A 23380-nucleotide genomic window follows, 5' to 3' on the forward strand; every position below is an offset into this window, starting at 1 on the left:
CCAGTGTATCCTCCATTTGATGTGTTCCCCAGATTCCTGGAGAGATAACATGGAGTCAAGAAAAGGGAATCTGCAATTAGGCCAGGACATAGCCACAATACAGCAGGATCCTGATAGCCCTGTGCTGTCACTGACCTTGGGCTAGTGGAAGATTCTGCTAATCTTAAAATAAATAAAGTGTTCCAGTGCTGCTGCTAAGTTAAGGGAGATCAAAGAGAAATAACATTTAATCAGTGGTAGTTGTGGCGTTAAGCACTAGCAATACTAATTGTTTTGATGAGAATTCTCCCTGAAGATTTTTTTTTATTAGCACTGAGTAATAGCTGAGCTGCTAGTGTATTGACCTATAGCACTACCACAGCTCAATTAAGTTTCTTATTGTCCAAATCTAATCAGAGAAAAGCTGGGATTGAAAATCGATTCATTTCCTGCTAGTTAATGACTAATTCCCCACAAATGTGAATATAAAGATTAACTTTTCAGGTTGAATGTTTTTTCAGAGGTAGACTCTTCCAAATGGGTGTTTGTGAAGAAGAAGCAATGACTCCTCTTTTCCCATCCATCTTCCTCCAATCTCTCGGCATATTCTTTCTTTTTGAGTCTTCTCTTACCTTAACTTGTGGTTTGTGCTTGTTCTCTGGTCTCTTAACTCTTGTCTCACACAATTGAAAGGAATTAGTATTGATAATTCATGGTCAGCTTCTAAATTCTCAGATATTTCTTCTCAGTATTCTTCAACTGGGCATTTCTGTGGTGGTTAAAATACTTGCGAGACAGAGCAGCTTAGTCCTTTACCATAATGTAAGGGCTACTCACAATATTTGTGGTCTGGGTGAGACACCAAACTCTGCTGATCCCACTTCAGCCTGTACAAGTTGTGAATTTTCCAGGTGAACAGAAGAAGTTACATTTCTTGGCTCATTTAAATATTTCTTCTTTATGTAAAAACTAACAGCTGTTTATAAACCTCCCCATGTGCATGCAAACATGTTCACAGCACTAAAGCTACTGAGCAGAGATATGAGCAAACATCCATGGAGTTTGGCAGCTCTCCCCAGTTCTTGACTTCTGCTCTGTCACTTCCACTGCTGCATCATCTGAAATCATCACAAATCGTTTTCTGTATTTATCCTCCCAGTGCACCTCTGAGGTGGGCACAGCTCACAGATTTACTCATGGAGAACTGAGTCCTGGATATCTAAAGAGACATTTAGATTCTGGTCTTTGGTGGCCCCCAAGATAATCTTCTCAGAAGATAATCAGAGGCCCAACCCCGTGGTTTAGCTGCTGCCAGACCTACAGACCCACAGCTGTGCTTGGTGCCTTCTCCTTGGGACCCTCTGGCAGGCTGAAGCCAGGTGGCTGGGAGATTTCTACCTTGGGTGGGAGATTTCTCCCTTACACTGCAGATCTGCTGGAGATTGCAGCAGTCAGATCTCTTCCAGAACAAAGACAGATGTGTGTCTGTGTCTTTTTGTGCTGGCCTGGTTCTGCCCTTGTTACATGAGTTTTCATTTTTACAAAGAGGTGGTGGCAGAGACAGGCTGCAGCCCTGCAAGTCATCCTGGTACCAGTGGCACTGCCTTCCCAACAGATCCTGACAGTCACAGCCTGGATACCCCTTCCCCTTCTCATGCCTTAACACATGAAGCACAAGAGTACTTGTGCATTGTAGTAAATTTCAAATTTTTTTTCTAAATGAGACAACTGAAGAGTAATTTTTTTTCTTATCTCATCAACTCCTGTGTTTGTACTGCTGGCAGGAATCCAGAACTTCATCTTCTTGGAAAATTAGCGAGGAGTAACCTGCTCCCCATCATCACAGGCATCCTCCCCAGTGACCTCAGTTCCAAGGAGCTGTAAGACTGGGCTAGACAAGCAGCTATTATAACCTGGGTTCAACTTGAAGAGGTTTATTTACTATTAACAAATACCTGCCTGAACTTCCAAAAGCAGCCAAACTTTCTGATTCTCAAAGTGCTCATGTTGTTCACTTGCAAAGTTAACGTGGATGCCTAGCAGACTTCAAAAGTGAAACACTAATTAAGTAAGTAAAAAGAGGAAAACTTCCTAAAACTTAACAGCTTCAAATGTTTAAGGCTTTTCTCTGGAGAGCCAACTGCTTGGCTTGTTTTTATGTGCTGGCCCTTGGCAATGCTCATTCTGCTCCTTGCGCTGGCTGTGCCCCCTCATTCCCCTTCTCTGCTTCAGCTCTCAGCAGAGCTGGCAGTGCTGAGCCCCAGATGGGACATCTCCTTTGACAGGGGAATCAGCAGCCGCTTCTCCCATCTTCTCCAAGCCTGGGATGCAGAAGCCCTGTGCCACCTCCTGCTTTCCCACTTCCTGTTCTGTGCTCTCCCACCCCGGCTCTGGAAGCTGTGACCAAGTTGTCACCTGGGCATGTATTGGCAGCATGCCCTGCTTTCTGTACACTAGTGTACTTTCAGTTTTCTCTTTTATAGCAGAATTTCCCTTTAATAGAAATGCATCTCCATATCCCATGATAAAACATCATGTGGAAAACAAAGCACTACTCAGGCCAGTCTATAAGTTCATTCCACCCCATCCTATTAAGAATGGAGAGACCTTTTCTTTCCTAACCCCTCCCTATCACTGGGGAATTTGGGGAAGTCACTTTTGGTTTTTTTTCTTTATATTTTAGCCACATGCTAAAATTTTAGCCATATGCTTTAGCATATGCTTCATGCTTTTGCAGTAATTCCCTCCCAAAGATGATCTGAATGAATTGATCACTGAGTTGCCTGTGAACAGCATCACTTCAAAGAGGCTAAAGCAGCTGCAGACAAGCTGATAAATATTTCCAGGTTTTGATCAGTTTCCCCAAGAGTTATGTACAATTTGCCGGTGTTATTAACTAGATACTCTGATTCCAGGACTGATTGAATGCCCCCCATACACCAGAAATGTCTCCAGAAACACAGTGGGAGCCAAGAATCTGCAAGACAATCCTCATTCAAAATTTAGAAGCAGATTTAGGGAATTTTTTTTAATCCCTTTTTTATCTTTTCCTTAATTGGCAGTTGACTGTAGAGATAACCCTTTGTTCACACCCCAGCATGTTGATCTAACTGGTTAGAAATTACACACAGACCAAGCAAGAGATGAATCCTAGAATGGCTTACGTTGAAAGGGGCCTTAAAGGTCATCTAGTTCCAACCTCCTGGGATGGGTAGGGGCGCCTTTCTCTAGACCAGGGAGAGCTTTCTCTAGATGAGACTAGAGAAGCAAAAACAAAGGAAGAAAGTGTTGGGTCACCCATGGAACTGGTTGGTATTGTTTGTCTTGATTTTTGGACAAAAAGGGTAAATCAGGAGACAATGCTGGTGCATGGAGTGCCCTTTTCAGTGGCAGGTTGCAGTGGAAGGGAACTCGTTGCTTTTGTATGTAGATTGATCACCTGGTCAAGGGTTTGCAGGGAGCACTGAAAGCTGAAGGTGTATCTGAAAATTCCAGTTGTGTTTCTTTATTTTTTCTGAAGTATTCACTGAGGTCATGGGAGAGGCAGACTAAACCGCCCTCCTCATACTCCCTCTGAAAAAAAATTGGTGTTTGTCTTTCAGAAATCCCTGTCTCCCATGGCTACTTGGCTTACACTGCTCTGAAAGTAGTTAAAGCCTGTGCCTTTACACTTTGCTAAGGCCTGACTGTGTTTTAATAGTCAAAAAATGTTTTACCAGAGCTGGCATCTTTTGCTCTGTAATTGTTTTAGTTTTCTTTACTTCATGTCTTATTTATGAATAGTTTCAAAACAGGCCAATGGAAAACTTCAAGTAGGTTTTTAAACAAGTTTTGACAATGTTTTTGAGTTGTTCTGAGCTAAAAATAATACAAATCAGCAGGTACAGACTGGAGAACAGTGCCTTCAGTCCCTAAAGGACCTTTTACTGCATTTGCTCCATACAGGAAGACAAAGAGAAAAAAAAAATTAAAAGGTAACAGTTCATATTATGCTGTAAAGGCCAAGACTTAGCTGAGCAGTGCCACTGTCTTCTTTACCTCAGAAAAGAAAAAAATCATGGTCTTCTGTGTGATAAAAAAATTAGAAGGATGTTTTTCTCACTCATTACATTAGGCTAATGGTGTGAGCAGCACAGAGGTAGGGAGAGCTTGCTGATGCTCCTCCAGTGGAAGACTGAAAAATATGTTCCAGAACAACTTAAAAATGGTCTTCAGCATCTCCAGCCACTGACCCAACCTAATTCCCCACTTTGTTCTTGGACTCTTACATGGTTTTGGGTGTCTGACTTCTTCACCTTTTGTGTAGGTGTGCTTTTTCATTGTACTTTCGTTCTTTGGTCTCACCAGTATGTTTGCACCATTTCTGTATTTTGGTTTTCTGGGCAGTGAAAAGAACAGTCCCAGTTCCCTCCAGGTATTTAGATTTCTTTTATAGAGGCTGTAGAGTGACAGTCACAGGAACAGAGATCAGGCAGCCTTCTCAGCAGCAGTCAGCTCTGAGCAAAAATACTTGAAAGACTGTAAAATTTTGAAGTGTTTTGTTCTGTTACACATACGTCACAGGATAGTCATCTGCACAGATTTAAAAAGCAAAATATTTGTCCTTTCAGCTCTGAACAGCTAGCATACCCTCAAGAATAAAAGGTGGGGGACATGGAATTCATGGTGGAATATAGGCCACAAGAGCCATTTCTTAACCTCTCACCAGTGAACTGGAGAAGTGCACATTCATCTACACATACACATCAAATTAAATATCACCTATGTTAACATTTGGAGCTGGTACGGGAATTGGAGGGGGAGGTGGATCATGGAGAAGAGGATGCAGTGAGGAACCTGAAAATAACATTCAGGTTTTGGATAACATTTGCAAACTGTTCTGACCCTGAATGCTGGGATGTGAGCCCAGGGAACCTTCCCATGGAGGGAGCTCTCCTTGCCTTGACAAAAGGTTGAGGTTGTCACTAGAAGAACAACTGAGCAAGGTCTGGTAACTGCAGACACTGAAATCCTGAATTGTATCAGAGAACCCAAGTATGTTTGTTGATGAGCCCAATCATGACCATATTTAAAGGCCAGAAAGCAGAAAGTACAGAAGGAGCTGCAGCAGTACCTCGACTGCTCCATCAGTTTTGATTATCAAAACAGAAAGAGGGCTTGGGTTGAGTACAGGCACAGAAGTTACATTTTCAGGAGGAGACAATACCAAATGCTCTTTCAGGAAAAACAGAAAGTTGAAAGGAAACATTCAGGTTGGGACCCCTATGGCAACAGAGCAGTGGCTCCTGACATGACCCACATGGCCACATAATGCAAGCAGCTGGCTGAGCTCTAAGTTTTGCATTTTTAAGGCAAGACACAGCCCTGGATGAGGAAATGGAAAATTGCAAATGCAGCTCCACTTCAGCTGCCACTGAAGACTTTCCTTCAAAATTACATTATAATTGCAGTGCTTAATAACAACTGGAATTTTAAAAAGAACAAAATAAGATGGCTCTTATATGGGGAATAATGCATGTTTATATTTTAGAAGCAGGAAAACGTCCATGAAATTGTGCTGGAAATATAATAACAAACATTTGTGTATGGTCCCTGCACTGCAATAGGACTACAGCACTGGTTTAAAACCCCCTTTCTTTAGGGGTGTGTTTTCTTGAGTCTGGCCAACAGAAAGAACAACTACCTGCTCAAATGTTTTAAACTATACACTTCCTGAAGGGAAAATGTATCAGCTGAAAACCTACATGTTATGGTTGTTTAAAATACTCTCTTAAGATACACTCAATTGCAGTGTTCACTGAAGGATATTAGCATATTAAACATGAAAAGCATTGCACTGTATTGCTTAACTGAATCTGTGTTTTCATCTTCTGTACTTGAATGTTGGTTGGCAGAAAAAAAACATATGTTCATGTGGGTTTTTATGTTATGTGTGGATTATTTTTTTTAAATAAATGAAGTTATATAACAATCCCACACATATATTTGGTTACAATATGTCATGGGCTGGTTAAAATTCTCTTACAATGTACCCTGGCTTCTGTATTTCATAGTCAGAGAATATTACACACAATCTGCCATTTACACCCAACTTCATTTTAGTGAGTTTAGCTAGTTAATTTAGCATTAAAGTAGCATTATATATATTTGTATTATATGTTGTGAAAACCTGAGAGATTTTTGTAGAAATATGTTTTTAATAATCATTCCAGTGTAACTGTCAGGGAACTTTACATTGCAGATCCTCAGTTTTCCACAAAGCTCACCAGCCATTCTTCATAAAAGCCTCACTTTGGTGGTTCACAGTCAGGTATACAGCTCTCTCCTTTGCATTAACACAGCTCTATATATTATTTTATTTTGCAGTTCTTTCCATATGGAGATGCTTCTAAGTTTGCCCAGCACGCCTTCCGAACCTTTGATAAAAACGGAGATGGGACTATCGACTTCAGAGAGTTCATTTGTGCCCTGTCCATCACCTCACGAGGCAGTTTTGAGCAAAAGCTGAACTGGGCCTTCAACATGTACGACTTGGATGGTGATGGTAAAATTACAAGAGTGGAAATGCTGGAAATTATAGAGGTGAGATCAATATGACACTCAAAAACGTCACAATGTTAATAAAATTTGATTCCCTATTCACACAGACTTTAGATTTTAGGCACACCAGAGGCTGTACGGTACATTAAATGCACATTACAGACATTAATCCTGCACTGACTGGTGCCCAAGTGCTACAAGCACACTAACATGTTAGTTAGTAGATGTAATCTTGGAGAATTGCAGAGAGTACATATGGGCATATAAGCTTTTAAATATCCTGAGATTTTTTTCTTCCCTGATGAATGGATTAATCGCAAGAACAGCACAGCACAGGATTTACAAAGCACATCTCAAAGTCACTTGACACCCATGAAATTATTGGACTGTAGCTCAAGTAACTGAAGCCTTACTGGAGATTAACTTCAAATGATTACAGAAATTTACAGGGATAACAACACGCTATTTTAAGTGAGCTCTCACAGATGGGCTTTAAGATGACCACAACATACAAGAGAAGGATAAAGTTTACCACCTTCGTCATCTGCAGGCAACTGGCCACAGCAGTTAATACCAGACTGTGCCCACATGTACACACAGAAATCTGTTTAAGGGTGGTGACTTCTAAAACAAATTATTCAGAAGTTATGTGAAATATTTCAACTGAACAATTGATCTAGAGAGTAAGTTACAAGAATTTTGCACTGTGAAATAGGAAGCCAAAGAAATTCATTCTGGGATGCAAAATGTAACCATCAAAATAACCCTATATCTAAAGAAAGTAAAATATATTCTTCCTTGTTTTAAGCATCTTGACTTTGGATTCTAAGGAAAAAAAAAAAAAAAAACAACCAAAAACCATCTTTAGAGAAAGCTGAAATAATTTTCTTGTTAGAACATATTTCCAGAATTTGATCACATCAAAAAATTAGATTGAATTTCATGTTGAATTTTTCATTTGGTTTCTTTCCAAAGGCCATCTACAAAATGGTGGGCACTGTGATCATGATGAAAATGAATGAGGATGGTCTGACGCCTGAGCAGCGGGTAGACAAGATCTTCAGTAAGATGGATAAGAACAAAGACGATCAGATCACACTGGATGAATTCAAAGAAGCTGCAAAGAGTGATCCATCCATTGTATTACTCCTGCAGTGTGACATTCAAAAATGAGCTTGTGTACGATGTGTCATAGACTGCACAGAAGTTTAATGTTCCATTCAGTTTGCAGCTATTTCCACACACACAAAAAATTGCTTGGACTACCTATAAATGGACTTGCTTCTTGTGTTTGAAACACTTGTGTGCATGAGAATGTCATTTGCTAAAGAATTTTAAAAGTATATAAAAATAAACTGCCACAACGTGATGTGTGCAATGTCATTTCACAACAACCCTCTTCCTCTGAAGCCTGTGCAGCAGGCCTGTGCTGCAGTGAATTATATTATTTATTGTTCATGTTTTACTGATGCTAGCTCTGTGTCTCCTAGACTGAGTAATGTTAGTGACACTGAATTCCCATGGCAATGTTAACTGTTTATTATAAATCATGTCACCATTCTGCTGTAAAGTAGTACTGGACAGACAGGAGGGAAGAACTCCTCGGCTCCAAAGTCTGATCCACACATGCTTGTATTGTCAGTGGATATAAATGTACTTCATTTGCATGCCTTTTAGGTTTGCCTTAATTCTTACCTCATTTGCATCCCTTCAATCTGGAAAGAGCTATGTCAGAGGAATGCAGTATATTAAAAAAAAAAAGAAAATCCTGCAAAAACTAACCCTTTAATTAAGAATATATATAAATATATATATATATAATGTTTAAAATATTGTTTTATTGCAAGTTTAAAGGTTTTATTGGAAGTGTATTGATCTTTGCCAGAATTTTCAAAAGCTTCCACAGAGGTTGCAATATATAAGTCCCAAAATAAATTTATAACATTTGACCTTTTCCCCTAATTCTTATTTCATGTCTGCAGCATGGTAATAATAATAAAAAAGTTCAATCTCTTTAATTATCTGTCACTGTACACTGGCAAATATGTATTTCATTATTGAAGCATGAAGAAAACTACTTTGCACTCACTCACTAGAAGAGTCATACTATACAAAACCAGGTGTAGTTCTTGTATTTAGGGATGGAGCAGCTGTTGATGCTCTAAGATGCTACTGCTAAGATTTAGCAGGAAAGCTACTAGACCTGTGCTGCTTTTTAAGCTGTGTAAGTGAAATACAGTTTATTTGCTTGGCCTAAGCCTGGTTTTTAATGTTTTTCCCTCCTGAAGTAAGAGATTTTCCTCTTACCATCTGACACTAAACTACTGTGTTTAATATAAACAGACATGTTGTTGAAAATCACTTCTGATAAATTAACCATGAAGTATGATGATAAAGGAGGGATACTGAGGAGAACCAACTTCCCCTTCAATTCTATGTGCATAAATCAGGTTTCTCTCTATCCTGTGACAAATTCTGCACAGCCTTGGGAAAGAATGAAGAACTGTTGGACTGCAGAAGTTGCAGATGAAAACCTTCCTATGCCCCATTTCCCTGATGCTTTAAACAGTTGGTTGCTTGCTGGATAAAAAGAAAAAAAAAAAAAAAGAAAAAAAAAAAAGCAATCTGAAGATCTTACAATTGCATGTTTGATATTTCTTCCTTACCTTATGAAGAAACAAGACCATACTTTTAATAGCTAAAAATCAAACAATAAACATGACACAAACCAAATAATTCTCTGTATTTTCAAATTTAAAAAGCGAAGCTCATCTTATAATTAAAGGGAAAAGAAAACAAGCAACAAAAACCAGTTTTACACAGCTTGCTAAGAATTGTTGGGGGGGGGAATTACAGAATTGGTTGCTGTCACAACCACAGCAATCCTCTCATTTTTCAGTTACTTTGTATTCTAAACAAAGAGAGAAAGCAGAAATATCAACTACATTTTCTAATATCAGAATTTTACTTACACTACACAGGCAATAATCCTAGAAAATTAGGGAGAGGTATATTTCATGTATTTGGCTGTTTAACTTAAAACACGCATTCTAGAAATTATGTACTTCTGAAAATTATATGCCCACATTGAATACTTCTCAGATTTTATGCCTCTGGTTTACATATATGAGAAGCAATCTCTCATTTTATGTTTCCCTGCATCTTGAATTTATGTAGCTAGACAGGCTCCATTTACTTTAGTGCAGCATTAAACAATGCACTGCCCTCCAAAATGGCCAACAACTCAAACAGAGTCAAACTCAAAAATGCAACATCAGCACTGCAATCTTCTCTCTAGGTAGCCACTATATTAAATTTTGTATTTAAAGAGCCAAGAATATGATAGTTTTTATGATAGTAAAATCACTGCAAAAAATAAGTGCATCCATGCAAAGCCTTCCATAATTGTTTATTCAGAATTAATTCTCCACCAGGAAAATATGCTTATAATAATTATACAATCAGGAACACATTTTCATCAAATACAGGGGTAGATTAGAATAAATACGATGTACTGACTTGAATGAAAGACTGGAATTGTTGCCACCTCCTCTAGTATTTCAAGTAAATCTAAAAAACTTGGGAGAAAGCTGAAGTGTTAGCTCAGTAGGAATGCACTAATTTTCTTTAAGCTCTTTTCTCCACAGAACTCATTATAGAATACTAATGAAGATAAATGCTTTACTCTTTCCTGCCTCTGCACTTTTGCCTTTTATTTTTTTGTGCATGCTGAAGAAAATCAGGAGGAAATAATGCAATGCCATTCTATCTCATACTGTAAAAGGGTCTAAAACCAAGGTCCAATTTCATCATTAAAATGAGTCAAACTGAACATGTGGCTCATGGCCACATCATAGAACCAAAGAATGGTTTGGGTTGAAAGGGACCTTAAAGATGATTCAGTTCCAACCCCCTGCAGGGACATCTTCCATTAAAACAGGTTGCCCAGGGCCCCATCCAGCCTGATCTTGAGCACTTCCAGAGATGGGTGTCTACAACTTCTTTGGGCAAACCTATTCCAGTGCCTCATCACTCTCACAATAAAGAACTTATTCCTAATATCTAATTTAAATCTACTACCTGTCAGTTTAAAGCCACTCCCCCTTGTCCTGTCACCACATGTCTTCGTTAGAAGTCCCTCTCCAGTTTTCCTGTAACCCCTTTAAGCACTGGAAGGTGCTATAAGGTCTTTCTGGAGCCTTCTCCAGGCTCAACAGACCCAATTCTCAGTTTGTCACCATAGCAGAGGCTCTCCAGCCCTCTGAGCATCTTTGTGCCTTCCTCTGATCCTGCTCCAACAGATCCATGATCTTCCAGCACTGAGGACGCCAGACCGGGTTGCAGTACTCCAGGCAGGATCTCACAACAGTGGAGTGGTAGAACCACCTCCCTCAACCTGCTGGTTCCAGACAAGTGTTGCAGGCATGCTCCTGGTAACATGCCCCCCAGTATCTTTACATAATCCTAAAGGTGTAAGTACCATGAATTGGGTAATTATGGAATTCTTCAGATGGGCAAAGACCTTCACAGATCTCTTGCCCCACTCCCTGCTTGAAGGAGATGCAGTAATCTATTCAACAGACTCAAAAACTTCCAAGGACTGAGATTTTACAGCCTGTTTGCCTAACATGCTCAAATGCTTCTCATCTTCATCATGAACAATCCCTCCTGGTTTAGTCAGCCAGAACCTCCCCACTTCAATCAATGGCTGCTGTCTGTCTCTTGCAGCACACACATTAACAAAAACCCTGGTCTCCTTTTGTCAGTAACCTCCTCACAGCTGCCGGGAGTCTGCCCATTACCCTGGGCTTTCTGAGGTCTGCGATGCAGAATTTGAGTGAACAAGCAAAAGACAGGTTATTTCCAGAGATGTCACGGTCTCAAGACTCTCAGGAGCCTCAAACCTCCCCTGTAGTGGAGAAGAAGGTGGACTCAGAACCCTGCAGGGTAATCAGTCAAGGTCTTTTACTCAAGGGTCTGTTCAAGATGAAAGCTGAAAGCAGGTCATTCCACATACCAGGAGGCTCCTTCTTCTGAAAACAAGTAGGACTGGAACCTTCTACAACAGATAGGATGCTCTGAAACAAGGCCAGACTAAAGTCCTACTGGGACAGATGTGTCTTCCAAAGCAACAGCTCCTGTACCCCACATCAAGACCTCCTCTGTTAACAGGAAAAGAAGGGTAGCTCTGATAAGAGACTCCCTTCAAGGGGAGAGAGATGAGGGAGGGCCTGATCTGGGATCAGACCCAACTCACAGGGAATTCTGCTGACTCCCAGGGGCATGGATAAGGGAAATTACTGTGTAGTAGTTTGAAGGCAAAACAAATGAGAGGCTCCAAGTCAGAGATACAATTTAATAGGAAAAAAAAAAAGGAAAGAAAGTAAAATAAAATCGATGCAATAATACAAAAGACCACTGACAGAGTCAGAATACAACCTGAGCGTAGTGATGGAAGCAGTCCAGATGAGGTGGTCTTCCTGAAGCAGTGATCCTGTAGAAAGGTCTGGTAGCTCGGGTCCTCTGGGAATCCAGTGGGTAAGCGCCACTCTGGTGTTCAGAGTCTCAGCTTATATCCAGGCTGGAATGCTTGGTTTCTCCCTCTGGGCGGAGCATCCCACAATGGGATGATGAGTCATTTGATAAGGCCTGATCGGCCCATTTACAGGAGGTAGTCCAGGAGGGGGTTATCTGTCAGCTGTGTAGCAAAGGTGCTGATGGGCCCATTAACAGAAGATAAGCCAGAGTGGAGGAGGCAGGGAGCACTGCCTCACCTGGTTTCAACAGTTCATGAAGATGGTGATAGAATATACTTCAACCCAGGACATACTGCAAAACTCTTCAATCTAGTAAGGCCCTCTGATTACTATCCACTACTGGTTGTACAAGCCAGCAGTGATGAAAAAACAAAGAGAATTCTGAGGACAAAAGAGACTTCAGGGCCTTGGGTTGAAGGTTGAAGAATCAGAAGCAGACGTAATGACTTCCACAATCCTTTTGGCAACAAGGAATAATATTGACAGGAATAGGCAGATCCACCAGGTCAATGGCTCTAAGGCTGGTGTAAGGAAAATTTTTTTTTTTTTTTACCATGGGATGATCAACTCAACACCTGCTCTATTGACACCTGATGAGATGCACCTATCTCAGAAGAGAAAGAGCTCTGGCACAGGAGCCAGAAGGGCTCATTGACAGAACTTTAAGCCAGCTAGGAAGAAGGAAAGGGACAAAACCAGACTCACCAGTGGGAAGCGATGGATGATGTGCCAGAACTTGACAAAACTAATGGGATCCCTCCATCTCCTTCAGGTTTGTTGGCTGCAAAGCACCACACCTGAAATACTTCTACACTAATGCACACAGCATGAGCAACAAGACCATCTCAGAGACCAGCCTTTGGGCCAGTCCGAGATTCGATATCACTGGCACAAGTGAAACTATGTGAGCTTCATCCTGTGATTGGAGTGCCCCTGTTGGATGGTTACAGGCTCTTCAAAAGGGATGGGCAGGGCAGAAGTAGGCAGGCTGGCACTCTAAGTCATGGGAGGGATGTAATAAATGGAGCCTATAGCTGGCAATGGCACAGTTGCAAACCTCTAAGTAAGACTCAAGGGACGTACAAACAGTGCAATGTCATCTTGGGAGTCTATTATAGATCTGCTGGCCAGGACGATGACACCGATGAATGGTTCTCTGAGGAACTAAGGAACACTTCCACCTCAACTGCCCTTCTCCTTACGCGGGACTTCAACCTGCCAGAAGTCAACTGGGAACATCATGCAGCTGATGGGTCCCTTACAATTCAGCATTTTTTATGGTTCCATGATTCCAATAAGGTGTATTTCCTCCAAGTCTTACCTAGCATCCGTATTTTAAAGAAACCTGCAAGTTTAATAGCATGTTGTGACTGAAAACAAATTACACTACAAAGTCAAGTTAAAACTTACACTGTTTTATTACACTGTAATAAGTGTTTTATTAAGGAACTGCTATTCAGTAAAAAAGTGCAGAAACTGCTGAATGTTGTTCTCTGTAGTCTCAATAGCTTTTCTAGCCACGTAACACCAAACAACAACAAAAAATCCCCCAAAACAACAGCAAAAAAGAAATGCAGCTGAACTCTAAAAAGTGATTTTTTTTGAAGAGTGGCCAAAAATTTCAAGGTCCTGGAGAAAAAATGAACAGGAGAGGAAAAAAAAGTTAATTTGAGTCAGTTTCTTTCTCCTTCTTATCCCAAATAAATGCTTGCAATATCTAAACAAATCAAGTGCTCTAGACCCAGAGAAGTGTGGGAGGAGAGGGAGGGCAGGGAGACCCAACAAAACACAGATCTACAATGCTATAGAAAAGTTACTATATTATTTCCCCAAATTCTTATTCTACTTCATTCCTATATATTGGAAAGACTTCTGTCTCTTTAGTTTATTATAATAAAATTAATATTCAGAGACTTATTCTATACCTGTAAACTCAAGAGCGTGTAAGAACAAGTTCACTGGAATTAAGAATCTAGCTTTATAAAGACACAGCTTGCCAGGTTTTGTAAGCTCATGTCCAAAGACACTCAAACTCTTTAGGAAAGGAATGAAAGAACTATTTTCCTGCCAAGATAATATACTACATATAAATTTTTTTTCCCTTTTCTAATGATGAAAGTGTAAGTTCTAATAGTTTCTCATGTTCAGCTACTGTGGTTTCACTGGAAAATAAATGAACGTTTGATAATAAAATAAATATCAATTAATATTATAAATCAATAGTTTATAATAATTAAAAAAATCTTTTATTGCATGTATTAATTACCTACCACACATTTAAGAAATAAAGCATAGCTAAGAAGAAAACAGTATTTTTAACTTAATGCTAATTTTAAGTGTGTAGAGACACTAAATCATTACCACAAGTATCAGTTCAAACCATTTATTAAAATATTTTATAGTAATACAAAATATATTTTAATTTTTCCAGAAGAAAAATCAGAACAATGGATAAAAAAATTCTGTAGTTGGTAGTTAAAAATATCAACAGAACATTCAAACTTTTCCCCTTGTCCAAACTGTGCTTATTCTTGTTCTGTGCACACACAGTAATCCTTTAAAAAATAATTAATAATAATACAGAAATATCTTCCTGAGAGTATCTAAAAAATCATCATCTTTTTCAGCATCAGGAAGAAATAAATTTACATATATTATTCCACATTTGTCTTCAATATTATACCATATTCATACAGAGATACTTATTGATCTTCATCTCTGTCATTCCTATTTTGGAAATTCAGTGTTCTTTGGTCTCTTGGAGGGTCTGGCATGCGGAGGATTCGAATATGGGGACTCGTAGGCAGAGAACTAAAAATAAAGGATGCATCATTTAAACAGTATTTCTTCTCCAAGAATTTTAGTATTTCCATTTGATTCTTTACATTACATATTTTCCTTTAAATAACCGCTCTATTTCTTTGACAGTTTTAAAAGCAGTAACATGGGGTGAAGTTCGGGCTCCACTGAACTGATTCTGGGCCCAATTTCAATAAAAGTTTGATGTAAAGACAACCACTCATTTCAATCATGTGATTTCTAACAATTAGACTGCCTGAACTAGAGAAAAGGTGCTTTTACAAAAACCTCCAAATGATCAAATGATGGAATACACGTAAGGATTTGCCTTAGAGATGCTGAAGCAGCACACACCATACATACATCTAATCAATCACAATATATCACGAATGAGCGAAGTTATTAAACATACACAGGCTTCTCCACTGATTATCCCAAATGGATTTTTCCTGAAGTTGCCCCCATATTTTTGTTAAATTTTATGTTTCCTGAGCATGAAACATGGAACAATATAACAAATTCAAACTGAACTTGAATGATTACGTTCTTCAACAGTAACCATACAAAAAAATTCCTGTGTGTTTATTAGTTTCAGAAAATCTCCACACAAGCATTTCCACTGAAATAACAACAGATACCACTACTCTACTTTTTATATACTTTAGTGAGGGAAGACAATTAGGAATAAATCAACTTCTTTTTGAAGACAGTTTTAATTGCCCTCTCAGGCTTCTCTGGTTACACTGGGTTAATAGAGAGGAGCGGGCTGCACAAGGTTAGAGACATGACTGTCCCCTTAAACTGGGAATGGCTCTACCACGGTTTTATATAAAGGTTTTCAAAGAATTTTAAACCACTAGCTCAAAAATTTAAAACATGGTGTAAGCTGTGAGCCTCTAGGCCAGCAACATTAAAACCCAGAAAATAAAATCAACTCAAATGACAAACCCCTTGAAAGTAGTTAAGCATTAACAGAAAAAAAGCCCAAGTCTTTTGTTATTTTTAGGAGGGGAGAGGGACATACAAAGCTAAGCTAAGAAGAGCCTCTTTGACAAAATAAAACATTTCTAAAAGTTGTTTTATTTCAGATAAACTAATTCAAGTTCCACTGAATTACCATTATATAAGGAAGAGTAAAAAAAAAGCTATTAAAAAACTCCTTTAAATTCACAGAACCATCAGCAATGAGCTGCTTATTTATGTTCTACTGCTATGAACAGCAACATTTCTTTCTCCTCATTTTCAACTTTTTCAAGTTACACTCCTTGCAAGAGAACTCCCTTGCAATTCTTATATCCTGAAATAAACCACAACAGTATTACCTCATGCTCAGGGGGGTGAACAAAATGAACTGCCGATGCCGCTGAAAGTCAGCCCTCTCCAGAATCATATCGATGGCAATTCTTCTGTTAAGCATATCCTAAAGACAAAAGATTTGTCAGGTACAGGTACTAACAGTAATAAATACATTAGAAAACATGATTCTAGAAAACCTACCAGAATTAACTGCTATACAGTCAAGGTTGGCTAAAGAAAATATCTAAATAAGACTAATTAAAACTAAGAAAAACTGGAGAAACGTAAGGGTAAAAATCTAAAAGCTATAAATTATAGCCTGGGAAATTCTTGGACTGTGCTTTTTAGTACACATCAGCAATAGAAAACTTCTGTCAGAAAAATCACACACTCATATACTTACAGTGTTTTTCTATCATCTCTGATGTACATACCGTACTTCTTATTTTATTGATATGCTGAGATGAACTGTGCTTTCACAGAATAATGTTTCCTGTAAAATTCTGCCTGAAAAATCACCTGAAAGGACTTAAGGGCTCCATGAAACCTATGATGATATGATATTATGGAGCTTGTTTTTATTAGGATTATTATTTTTATTATCATTATAACTATTTTGAATGCAACCTTAGGCTTACTGCAAAGAATGTGCAATAGGAAGCTGTTATTAGCAGGGACTAGCAAAGCTCTGCAGCCGTGCACTGGCCCTCATGAAAGCAGAGATCTCCCACAAAAACACACTGTGGTGTCCTCATGTGGTGGGGCTCCATGACTACACCAAGAGTAACTGCAGAACGTGTGGACAGCAAGGCTGCACTTACTGGTACTGCCGTGGAAAGAAATTGTGTGGAATAATTTATGGAGTATATGACATGCAAGATGTTTGCAAGGCCTACAGTTCTGAGTATCCACCCTTTTCCAGAAAGATGGATAAACTTCTGCACAACTAACTTTTAAAAGAGAATCTAAGATTTGAAAGTTGGCTGAAAAACGACTGCTTCACTACCTTAGATTCATACTGTCCTTTTTGAAATTCTTTAATATAAACTGTATTATCTTTGTTCTCTCTAGGTGATTCCTAGTAAATAAATGATCGATGAGGAAGAGACACTGAGGCAAAACTAAATGAGCCAATATCAAATCTTTGTCTCACAGAAGTAAATATTTTCTCAAACTCACACCACCCTGCATATTAATAAATAGGAAATAAATCTTAAAAAAGAAAAGAAATTTCAAAACGGGTTAGTGGCCTGTCCAGGAAAACTGTACACAAAAATAGGATTTATTAGTTTTAGCTAACATTAGTATTTATTGTTCACTATTCTGCACTTCAACATCTTGGAAACATGCTTCAAGCTGAAGTATGAGTTTCTATAAAATGAGTAGCAACAGTGAACCCAACTGCTACATTTGCTCTGAAAAAACCCCTACACCGATCTCAAAACTGGCAGAAATCAAAGCACATACCAAGCCCAGAATGTCCCAGCAATATGCAGAGTCAGCCTCTGACAAACACAGTAACAGCTGATTTATTACTTTTTATTAATAAATAAATTATTATTCATTATTTTTGTGCTGAACAAAGGTTTGAGCATGTAAATTAACAGAAAGGCTCATATTTCTGGATATCAACTTCAGAAACAAAATGAGCCTCAAAAGTCACCAAACAAAGTGAACGAGATCACTAACAAATTTTGTTTTGGGGGATTTTGATTTCGGTTTGGGGGCTTTTTATAATTTACAATTAACTATAGTGGTTTTAAATCTAACCAAATAACCCAACAATTTCACTAATTTATACAAATGAGAATGGGAGACATAGTTTAAGTTTAAACTATACCATGTAGACATCAAATTCATCCATGCATCTGAAAGGAGATTCAGTAATGTTCCACAGAGAAAGAATGAAACAAACTGTGGAGAAGGAACGTTCACCTCCTGATAAGGATCTCAGATCACAATGGGCAGCTTTCTCTTCCTCTCGAGGCTGAACCTTGAAATAAAAATATTGGAGCAATTTTTAAATCTGAGATGAAGACACACTAACAGAATCATAATTTTAAAAGCAAACACATTATACATGGACACACAGACATCACTTGAAAACAATTTTCTACATTTCACTGCAACTGCCATTCTGGTATGGGATGGCTCCTAACCATTTAGTAACACATTTCTAGGAACACTGCAGCTTCCTCTATCACAGTCATACACAGTGAACAGGTTGAATGACTCTGCCGGATTTTTGTTATTCAAATCTTTATTTTTAATCGTTGTTAAACAGTGTTTAACAAATGGCAACATAAATGCTGGATTTTACATAACAGTAAAATCCCATGGTTACCAGCTACAATAGAAAAGCAGGTAATTGATTTACAGAAGACTTTTAAATGAGGAAGGGATTCTTTACATGGAATACATAAAACATTGCGAGCAGCCATTTGGTTGCATTGATTATGATGACATCTTGTGGCACTCCTTCTGTAAGATGAAGCTTGGGCATTTTCTTGCCCTACTAATTGCATTGCCTTTAACAAGTTAAGCAGGCAAATAAGGATTATTTTGAAGTTGAATTTTTTTTTTGCAGTTTCCTTTTTTGCAACTTACATTCCTTGACTAAAACAGATATCTTCTGTGAGATATCCGAGATATCAGCTATTATAAAAACATATTCTGATAAAGTCAAGTAATGACTTAATATTTTATGGACTGAGTTTAGTTCCTCAGATCCATGTGCTTCACCTGTCTAATTAGGACTGTGACATGTATTTATGTTGCCACTGCATATTTTTCCCCTTAATCCCTAAAACTGAAGTCTCCAACAGAAACAAAATAAACCCATGATAAAACTTTTTGGGACATATGTTAAAAGGTACAGAAAAAAACCCACCTATCGAAGCTTTCCTGCATTAAGTTGTTTAAATAACAACTAGAGCCACTATACAATCACACAAATACTGGTGAACCTCCTATCAGTGAACCAGGAATGAGGTATTTTGAAAGACTGGATGACCAATCCACATTAATTCCTTGTAATCTAGCAACCTGCCCATTTAAAATGGAAATGTTTTTTGTCCTTGCTTGTTTTCAACATCCTACTGTCACCAAATGGGATGAAAGAAACTTATCCAACACCAATTTGATGTGATTAGGCAGACACTTCTTCACTCAGTCTTTTGGAAACTCCTCCAATGTGTCCTACTCAACAGACAAAATCCTGCCATTTTTACATACTTTTCCAGCTGAATCGTTGTTACGTAAGTTCTTTTACATATTATGCATAATATGCCCACTCTTAAATTTAACTTCTGCAATGACTGGTTTTGTTAGTTATATAACTTCATCAATATTCTTATCCTAAAGCAATCATTGGCCATCCCTGCTGAGGTCTACTGATTGGAATCATTGATATTCAAACCAAGATGGGAAGGATAGGGGGGTTTCCAAGCAGCACAACTGGTGTGCATGACAGTCTCCATAATTTCTTAACCAAAACACAGAAGTCCAGCAACTCCTTGATGAGGTTCCTATGGTTGCATATTTCAAGCACAACACTCCTAAACTTTCTATACCTTATACTTCACAATCTTCTACTTGTAATTGTAACTAACTCTTTTGTATGACTGATTACTTGATGAGAATATATATAACACTACAAATTAGTGTATCACATTTTGGAGAGGGAAAAATAATTTACTCCATCATTTACAATGCATTTCTAGCACCTGAGACTAAAACAAATAATAATTCATTATGTATTATGGTAATTGAAGTAATATAAAATAACTTACTGTTATGGAAAGTGTTTCATTCTTGTGATCAAAAATGATATGTCCAGAGCAACCTCGAAGACGTAATAATTGCTCAAAGTGGAGTTTGCATTGCATAGAAAGGCTCCTTAAATCAGGGAAACAAACATTAGAGGAGTAAGTTTTTAAATACATGAAAAAGTGACAACAGATTTTCATCAACAGTTCCACATCATTAAGTGTTAAGCTCTCCTCCAATAACAACATTCTCTCAAAATCAACTGCACTCTCAGGTGGGAGATATTAGACAGACTGGAGAGAATCCTACGGAAGGAAGGCAACCACAAAATCTTCATGAATAAGTATAGTTTATTAAGGGAGTGAAGCAAGAAAGAAGGGGTGTACACAGTAATGGAGAAGAAGCTGCCAAATTACAGAATTTGAATCAAGATCTTCAATTTTTTTCAGCACAGAGCAGAGAAGTGTTTTGCCCACAATGACATTATAGGAGCTCAGCACCACTGATTATAATCAATAAAAATGAGTGACAGCCCAGATTATTTCAAGTCCTAGTATGTTGCTGACATTTTATTGACCAAAACCAGCTCTCAAACAGAACTGCCTTGGATGGAGTCAGCCAGTTGAGGTCTTAGGGATGAAGCAAAATACAGGCTCCACTATTTCACTGCTTTTCCAGCTTTCAGTCCAGGTTGCCTCTAAACTCTCAGGCATGATAAGATTGAAAGTGCGGACAAGTTTAGGTTAAAAGATTGTTGTGAACACTGTGTTAAACTCACCTTAGGAACTGTCGGTACACTTTGAGCCTCTCTGTCATTACTTCGTCCAGCTTTGCAATAAATCTCCTTGAATTCTTTAATTTATTACTTGCATCTTCGTACCTTTCCTTTGCATAATGAAATTGCCTGTTTTAATTAACAGAAAGGTTAGGAGTAATATGCATTACATTAAAACTGAACTATTGTTGTAAATGCTGAAAATCATTTTGATCAAAATATTCAAATGAAAATTTTCTTGTGAGGATTTACATGAAAGCTAAAAGCATTTGATAAGTCAAATAAGACACTGTTCACAAATGAAATATGAACAAAAATTACATCTTAATTCTATTTTTAAATCTTTTGAAAATAAATTCTTTCACCAAGGAGAATGACTGGTTTCCCCACAGAATATCAAGAATATCTGAGGAGAGTGCTTCCTTGAAATACACTGAAGTCAAAACCTCAAGGACCTGTCCAGGTTGTGCAATTGTTACTCAAATGAGAATTATGCTTAATACTCAATGCATCACAAAATACTGGCAAGTTAAATTTGTGTAGTCATAACTGGGATACTTCAACACACTGAGAGGGTATCTGATTATGGGTAACATCATTTATATAGCACAGATGCTGCTTAAAATCACTGGAAGGTGTTTCAGGACTCTTAAATCTGTTCAGTACTGGGAGAATCAGTACAATGCATTTCTACATCTTCATACATAGCTGAAGTACCAAAAACACACATAAACACATAGTGAGACAGTAAGAAAACTCTTCTTTCCCTTCTCTTTTCCATCCTACCTGAACAGTTTTAGACAGTAAAGATGACTTACCGGATTATTTCTTCTCTGTTTCCACGGTGACTGCTTTCTGAATTTATCTTCTCTCTCAAGCGATTCATTTCTGCATCAAGACTTTTAACAGTTCTGCTGACCTTGATGCGCTCTGAGAAGATTTGCCTCGCTTTTGCCATTTTTTCCTAAAGGAATATTTGAAACTCAAGTAACTGTCATATTTTTCAAAAATCTGTTTACTCTTCACAACAAGTATTTAATGCTACGGAAAAACACGAACTCCAAGAAAGAACAATATTTTTGTGTTCTTTCTGTTTTCATTACAGCAAACCCAGTTAACAATTTTATCGACAACATTTATACATGGGCAGTTATTTCAGTGCCAAGAACTGCATCCAAGATTTTTAATACAATCACAGTTACTCAGCTGATGCAGATAAATAAGGAACCAAAATCACCATATTTAAATAGGGCAGTCTTCCAAAAGTCTTTGTGGATGTGACTTCAGGGTTAGTTAATAAAGCTTGATTAGGTAAGTCTTCAAAAGACAGATATGGGGCCTGTACAAGGAAAAACGTACCATCCAAGAAACCAAAACAATATTATTCAATTTAACTTAAGCCATGAATTTTAAGTAATTTTAATCTTTGAACTGCAAAAGAAGGAATGGTCCTAGATGGATGAACCCAAATTTATCTGTCAAGATAGAAATGGTGTCCTGTCAGAAAAAAAGGCCTCAATTCACTTACACAAAATTACTTTACTTGTTTTACATAGCCAGCATAGGACATAGCTGAGAGAATACTCAGGGTAGCTGAATATATTAATATGGTCTGTATGTTATACAAGTGGAATGATTTATTATTAAATATTAGAAGAATCATGACCATCTGACTTCAATGGCTAAAAAAAAATAAAAACACACCACCACACGTACCTCTAATTCCTTTCCTTTGGAAACTAGTAAATCTCTGTGCTTATTTATGCAAGCCACATGTTCTCTCTGTTTGTCTTCATAGTGCTGCAAATGGCGTTTACTGTTTTCCACTTCTGACTCAGCCTGGTTTAATTCAGCCTGTTTGGAACAAATCATGATGTGAGCTGTTTGGGGTGGATTCCTGTGAATCTCTAGTGTTTACTGACTTCTCACAGGTTGTTCTAACTTATTCTGCTTTCAGTAACACTACTTCTAGAGTCTGGGAGCTTTAACCACAGTTTATGAGAAAATCTATGCTTAATTTTGACAAGGAATAAACGCATGTAATGATTTTAGGAATTATATCTTGTGGTGATGTTTTCATCTTAAAAAAAAAAAAAGCTATGCTTTCTCCTAAAGCTCAAAAACTGCATTCATTTTTTTGCACTACAACCTATGTGGCACTTCTGATGCCTGTGTAACATCAGCCAGAACTGCATTTTTGTGTGAAAATTCAGTGCCCTGCTATCCCTGTAATATAAAATCATAGAATCATAGCATAGTCAAGGTCAGAATAAAACTTTAAGAACATTAAGTACAACCATCAAACCAAAACCACCACCATATACACTACTAACCACAGCATCCAGTACAACAGCCATACATTTCTGAATGCTTCCAGGGATGGTGATTCCACCACTTGCCTGGGAGGTTTGTTCCAATGGTTTTCAACTCTTTCCATGAAAAATTTTCTCCCCATATCTAAACTAAACTTTCCCTTGAGCAATCTGAAGCCATTTCCTCTCCTGTCACTTGTTACCCAGGAGAAGAGACCGATCCCTACCTCACTACAACCTCCGTCCAGGTGGTTGTAGGGACTGGTAAGATCCCTCTTGAGCCTCCTTTTCTCCAGGCTAAACTGCCCTAGCTCCCTCAGCTGCTCCTCACAGAAACTGTGCTCCAGACCCTTTACCAGCAACCTCTTTTAGTA

At 38.2% G+C, this 23380-nt stretch overlaps 2 protein-coding genes across 3 annotated transcripts in view; one reads left to right on the top strand and one right to left on the bottom strand.

Annotated features, from left to right (window-relative positions):
* The window catches only part of VSNL1 (visinin like 1), an 85731-nt gene extending 77194 nt beyond the window's left edge, over nt 1-8537 (top strand). For both annotated transcript variants that reach the window (XM_066179960.1, XM_066179961.1), the window contains exons 3-4: nt 6346-6561; nt 7495-8537. In XM_066179960.1, coding sequence (XP_066036057.1) covers nt 6346-6561; nt 7495-7692 — 414 coding nt within the window. In that variant the 3' untranslated portion in view covers nt 7693-8537. The remainder of the gene's footprint in view (nt 1-6345; nt 6562-7494) is intronic.
* Nucleotides 8538-14423: 5886 nt separating this feature from the next.
* The window catches only part of SMC6 (structural maintenance of chromosomes 6), a 37312-nt gene continuing 28355 nt past the window's right edge, over nt 14424-23380 (bottom strand). Inside the window, exons 22-28 of the mRNA XM_066179959.1 lie at nt 22411-22548; nt 21513-21658; nt 20698-20823; nt 19943-20048; nt 17992-18144; nt 16178-16275; nt 14424-14867 (exon numbers count right to left, since the gene is read on the bottom strand). Of these exons, the coding sequence (XP_066036056.1) occupies nt 14759-14867; nt 16178-16275; nt 17992-18144; nt 19943-20048; nt 20698-20823; nt 21513-21658; nt 22411-22548 (876 nt within the window). The 3' untranslated portion in view covers nt 14424-14758. The remainder of the gene's footprint in view (nt 14868-16177; nt 16276-17991; nt 18145-19942; nt 20049-20697; nt 20824-21512; nt 21659-22410; nt 22549-23380) is intronic.

This window comes from Chamaea fasciata, unplaced genomic scaffold (assembly GCF_029207755.1).
Source record: "Chamaea fasciata isolate MVZ Bird 193981 ecotype frontalis unplaced genomic scaffold, bChaFas1.0.hap1 SCAF_3, whole genome shotgun sequence".
In the NCBI taxonomy this organism is placed as follows: Eukaryota; Metazoa; Chordata; class Aves; order Passeriformes; family Sylviidae; genus Chamaea; species Chamaea fasciata.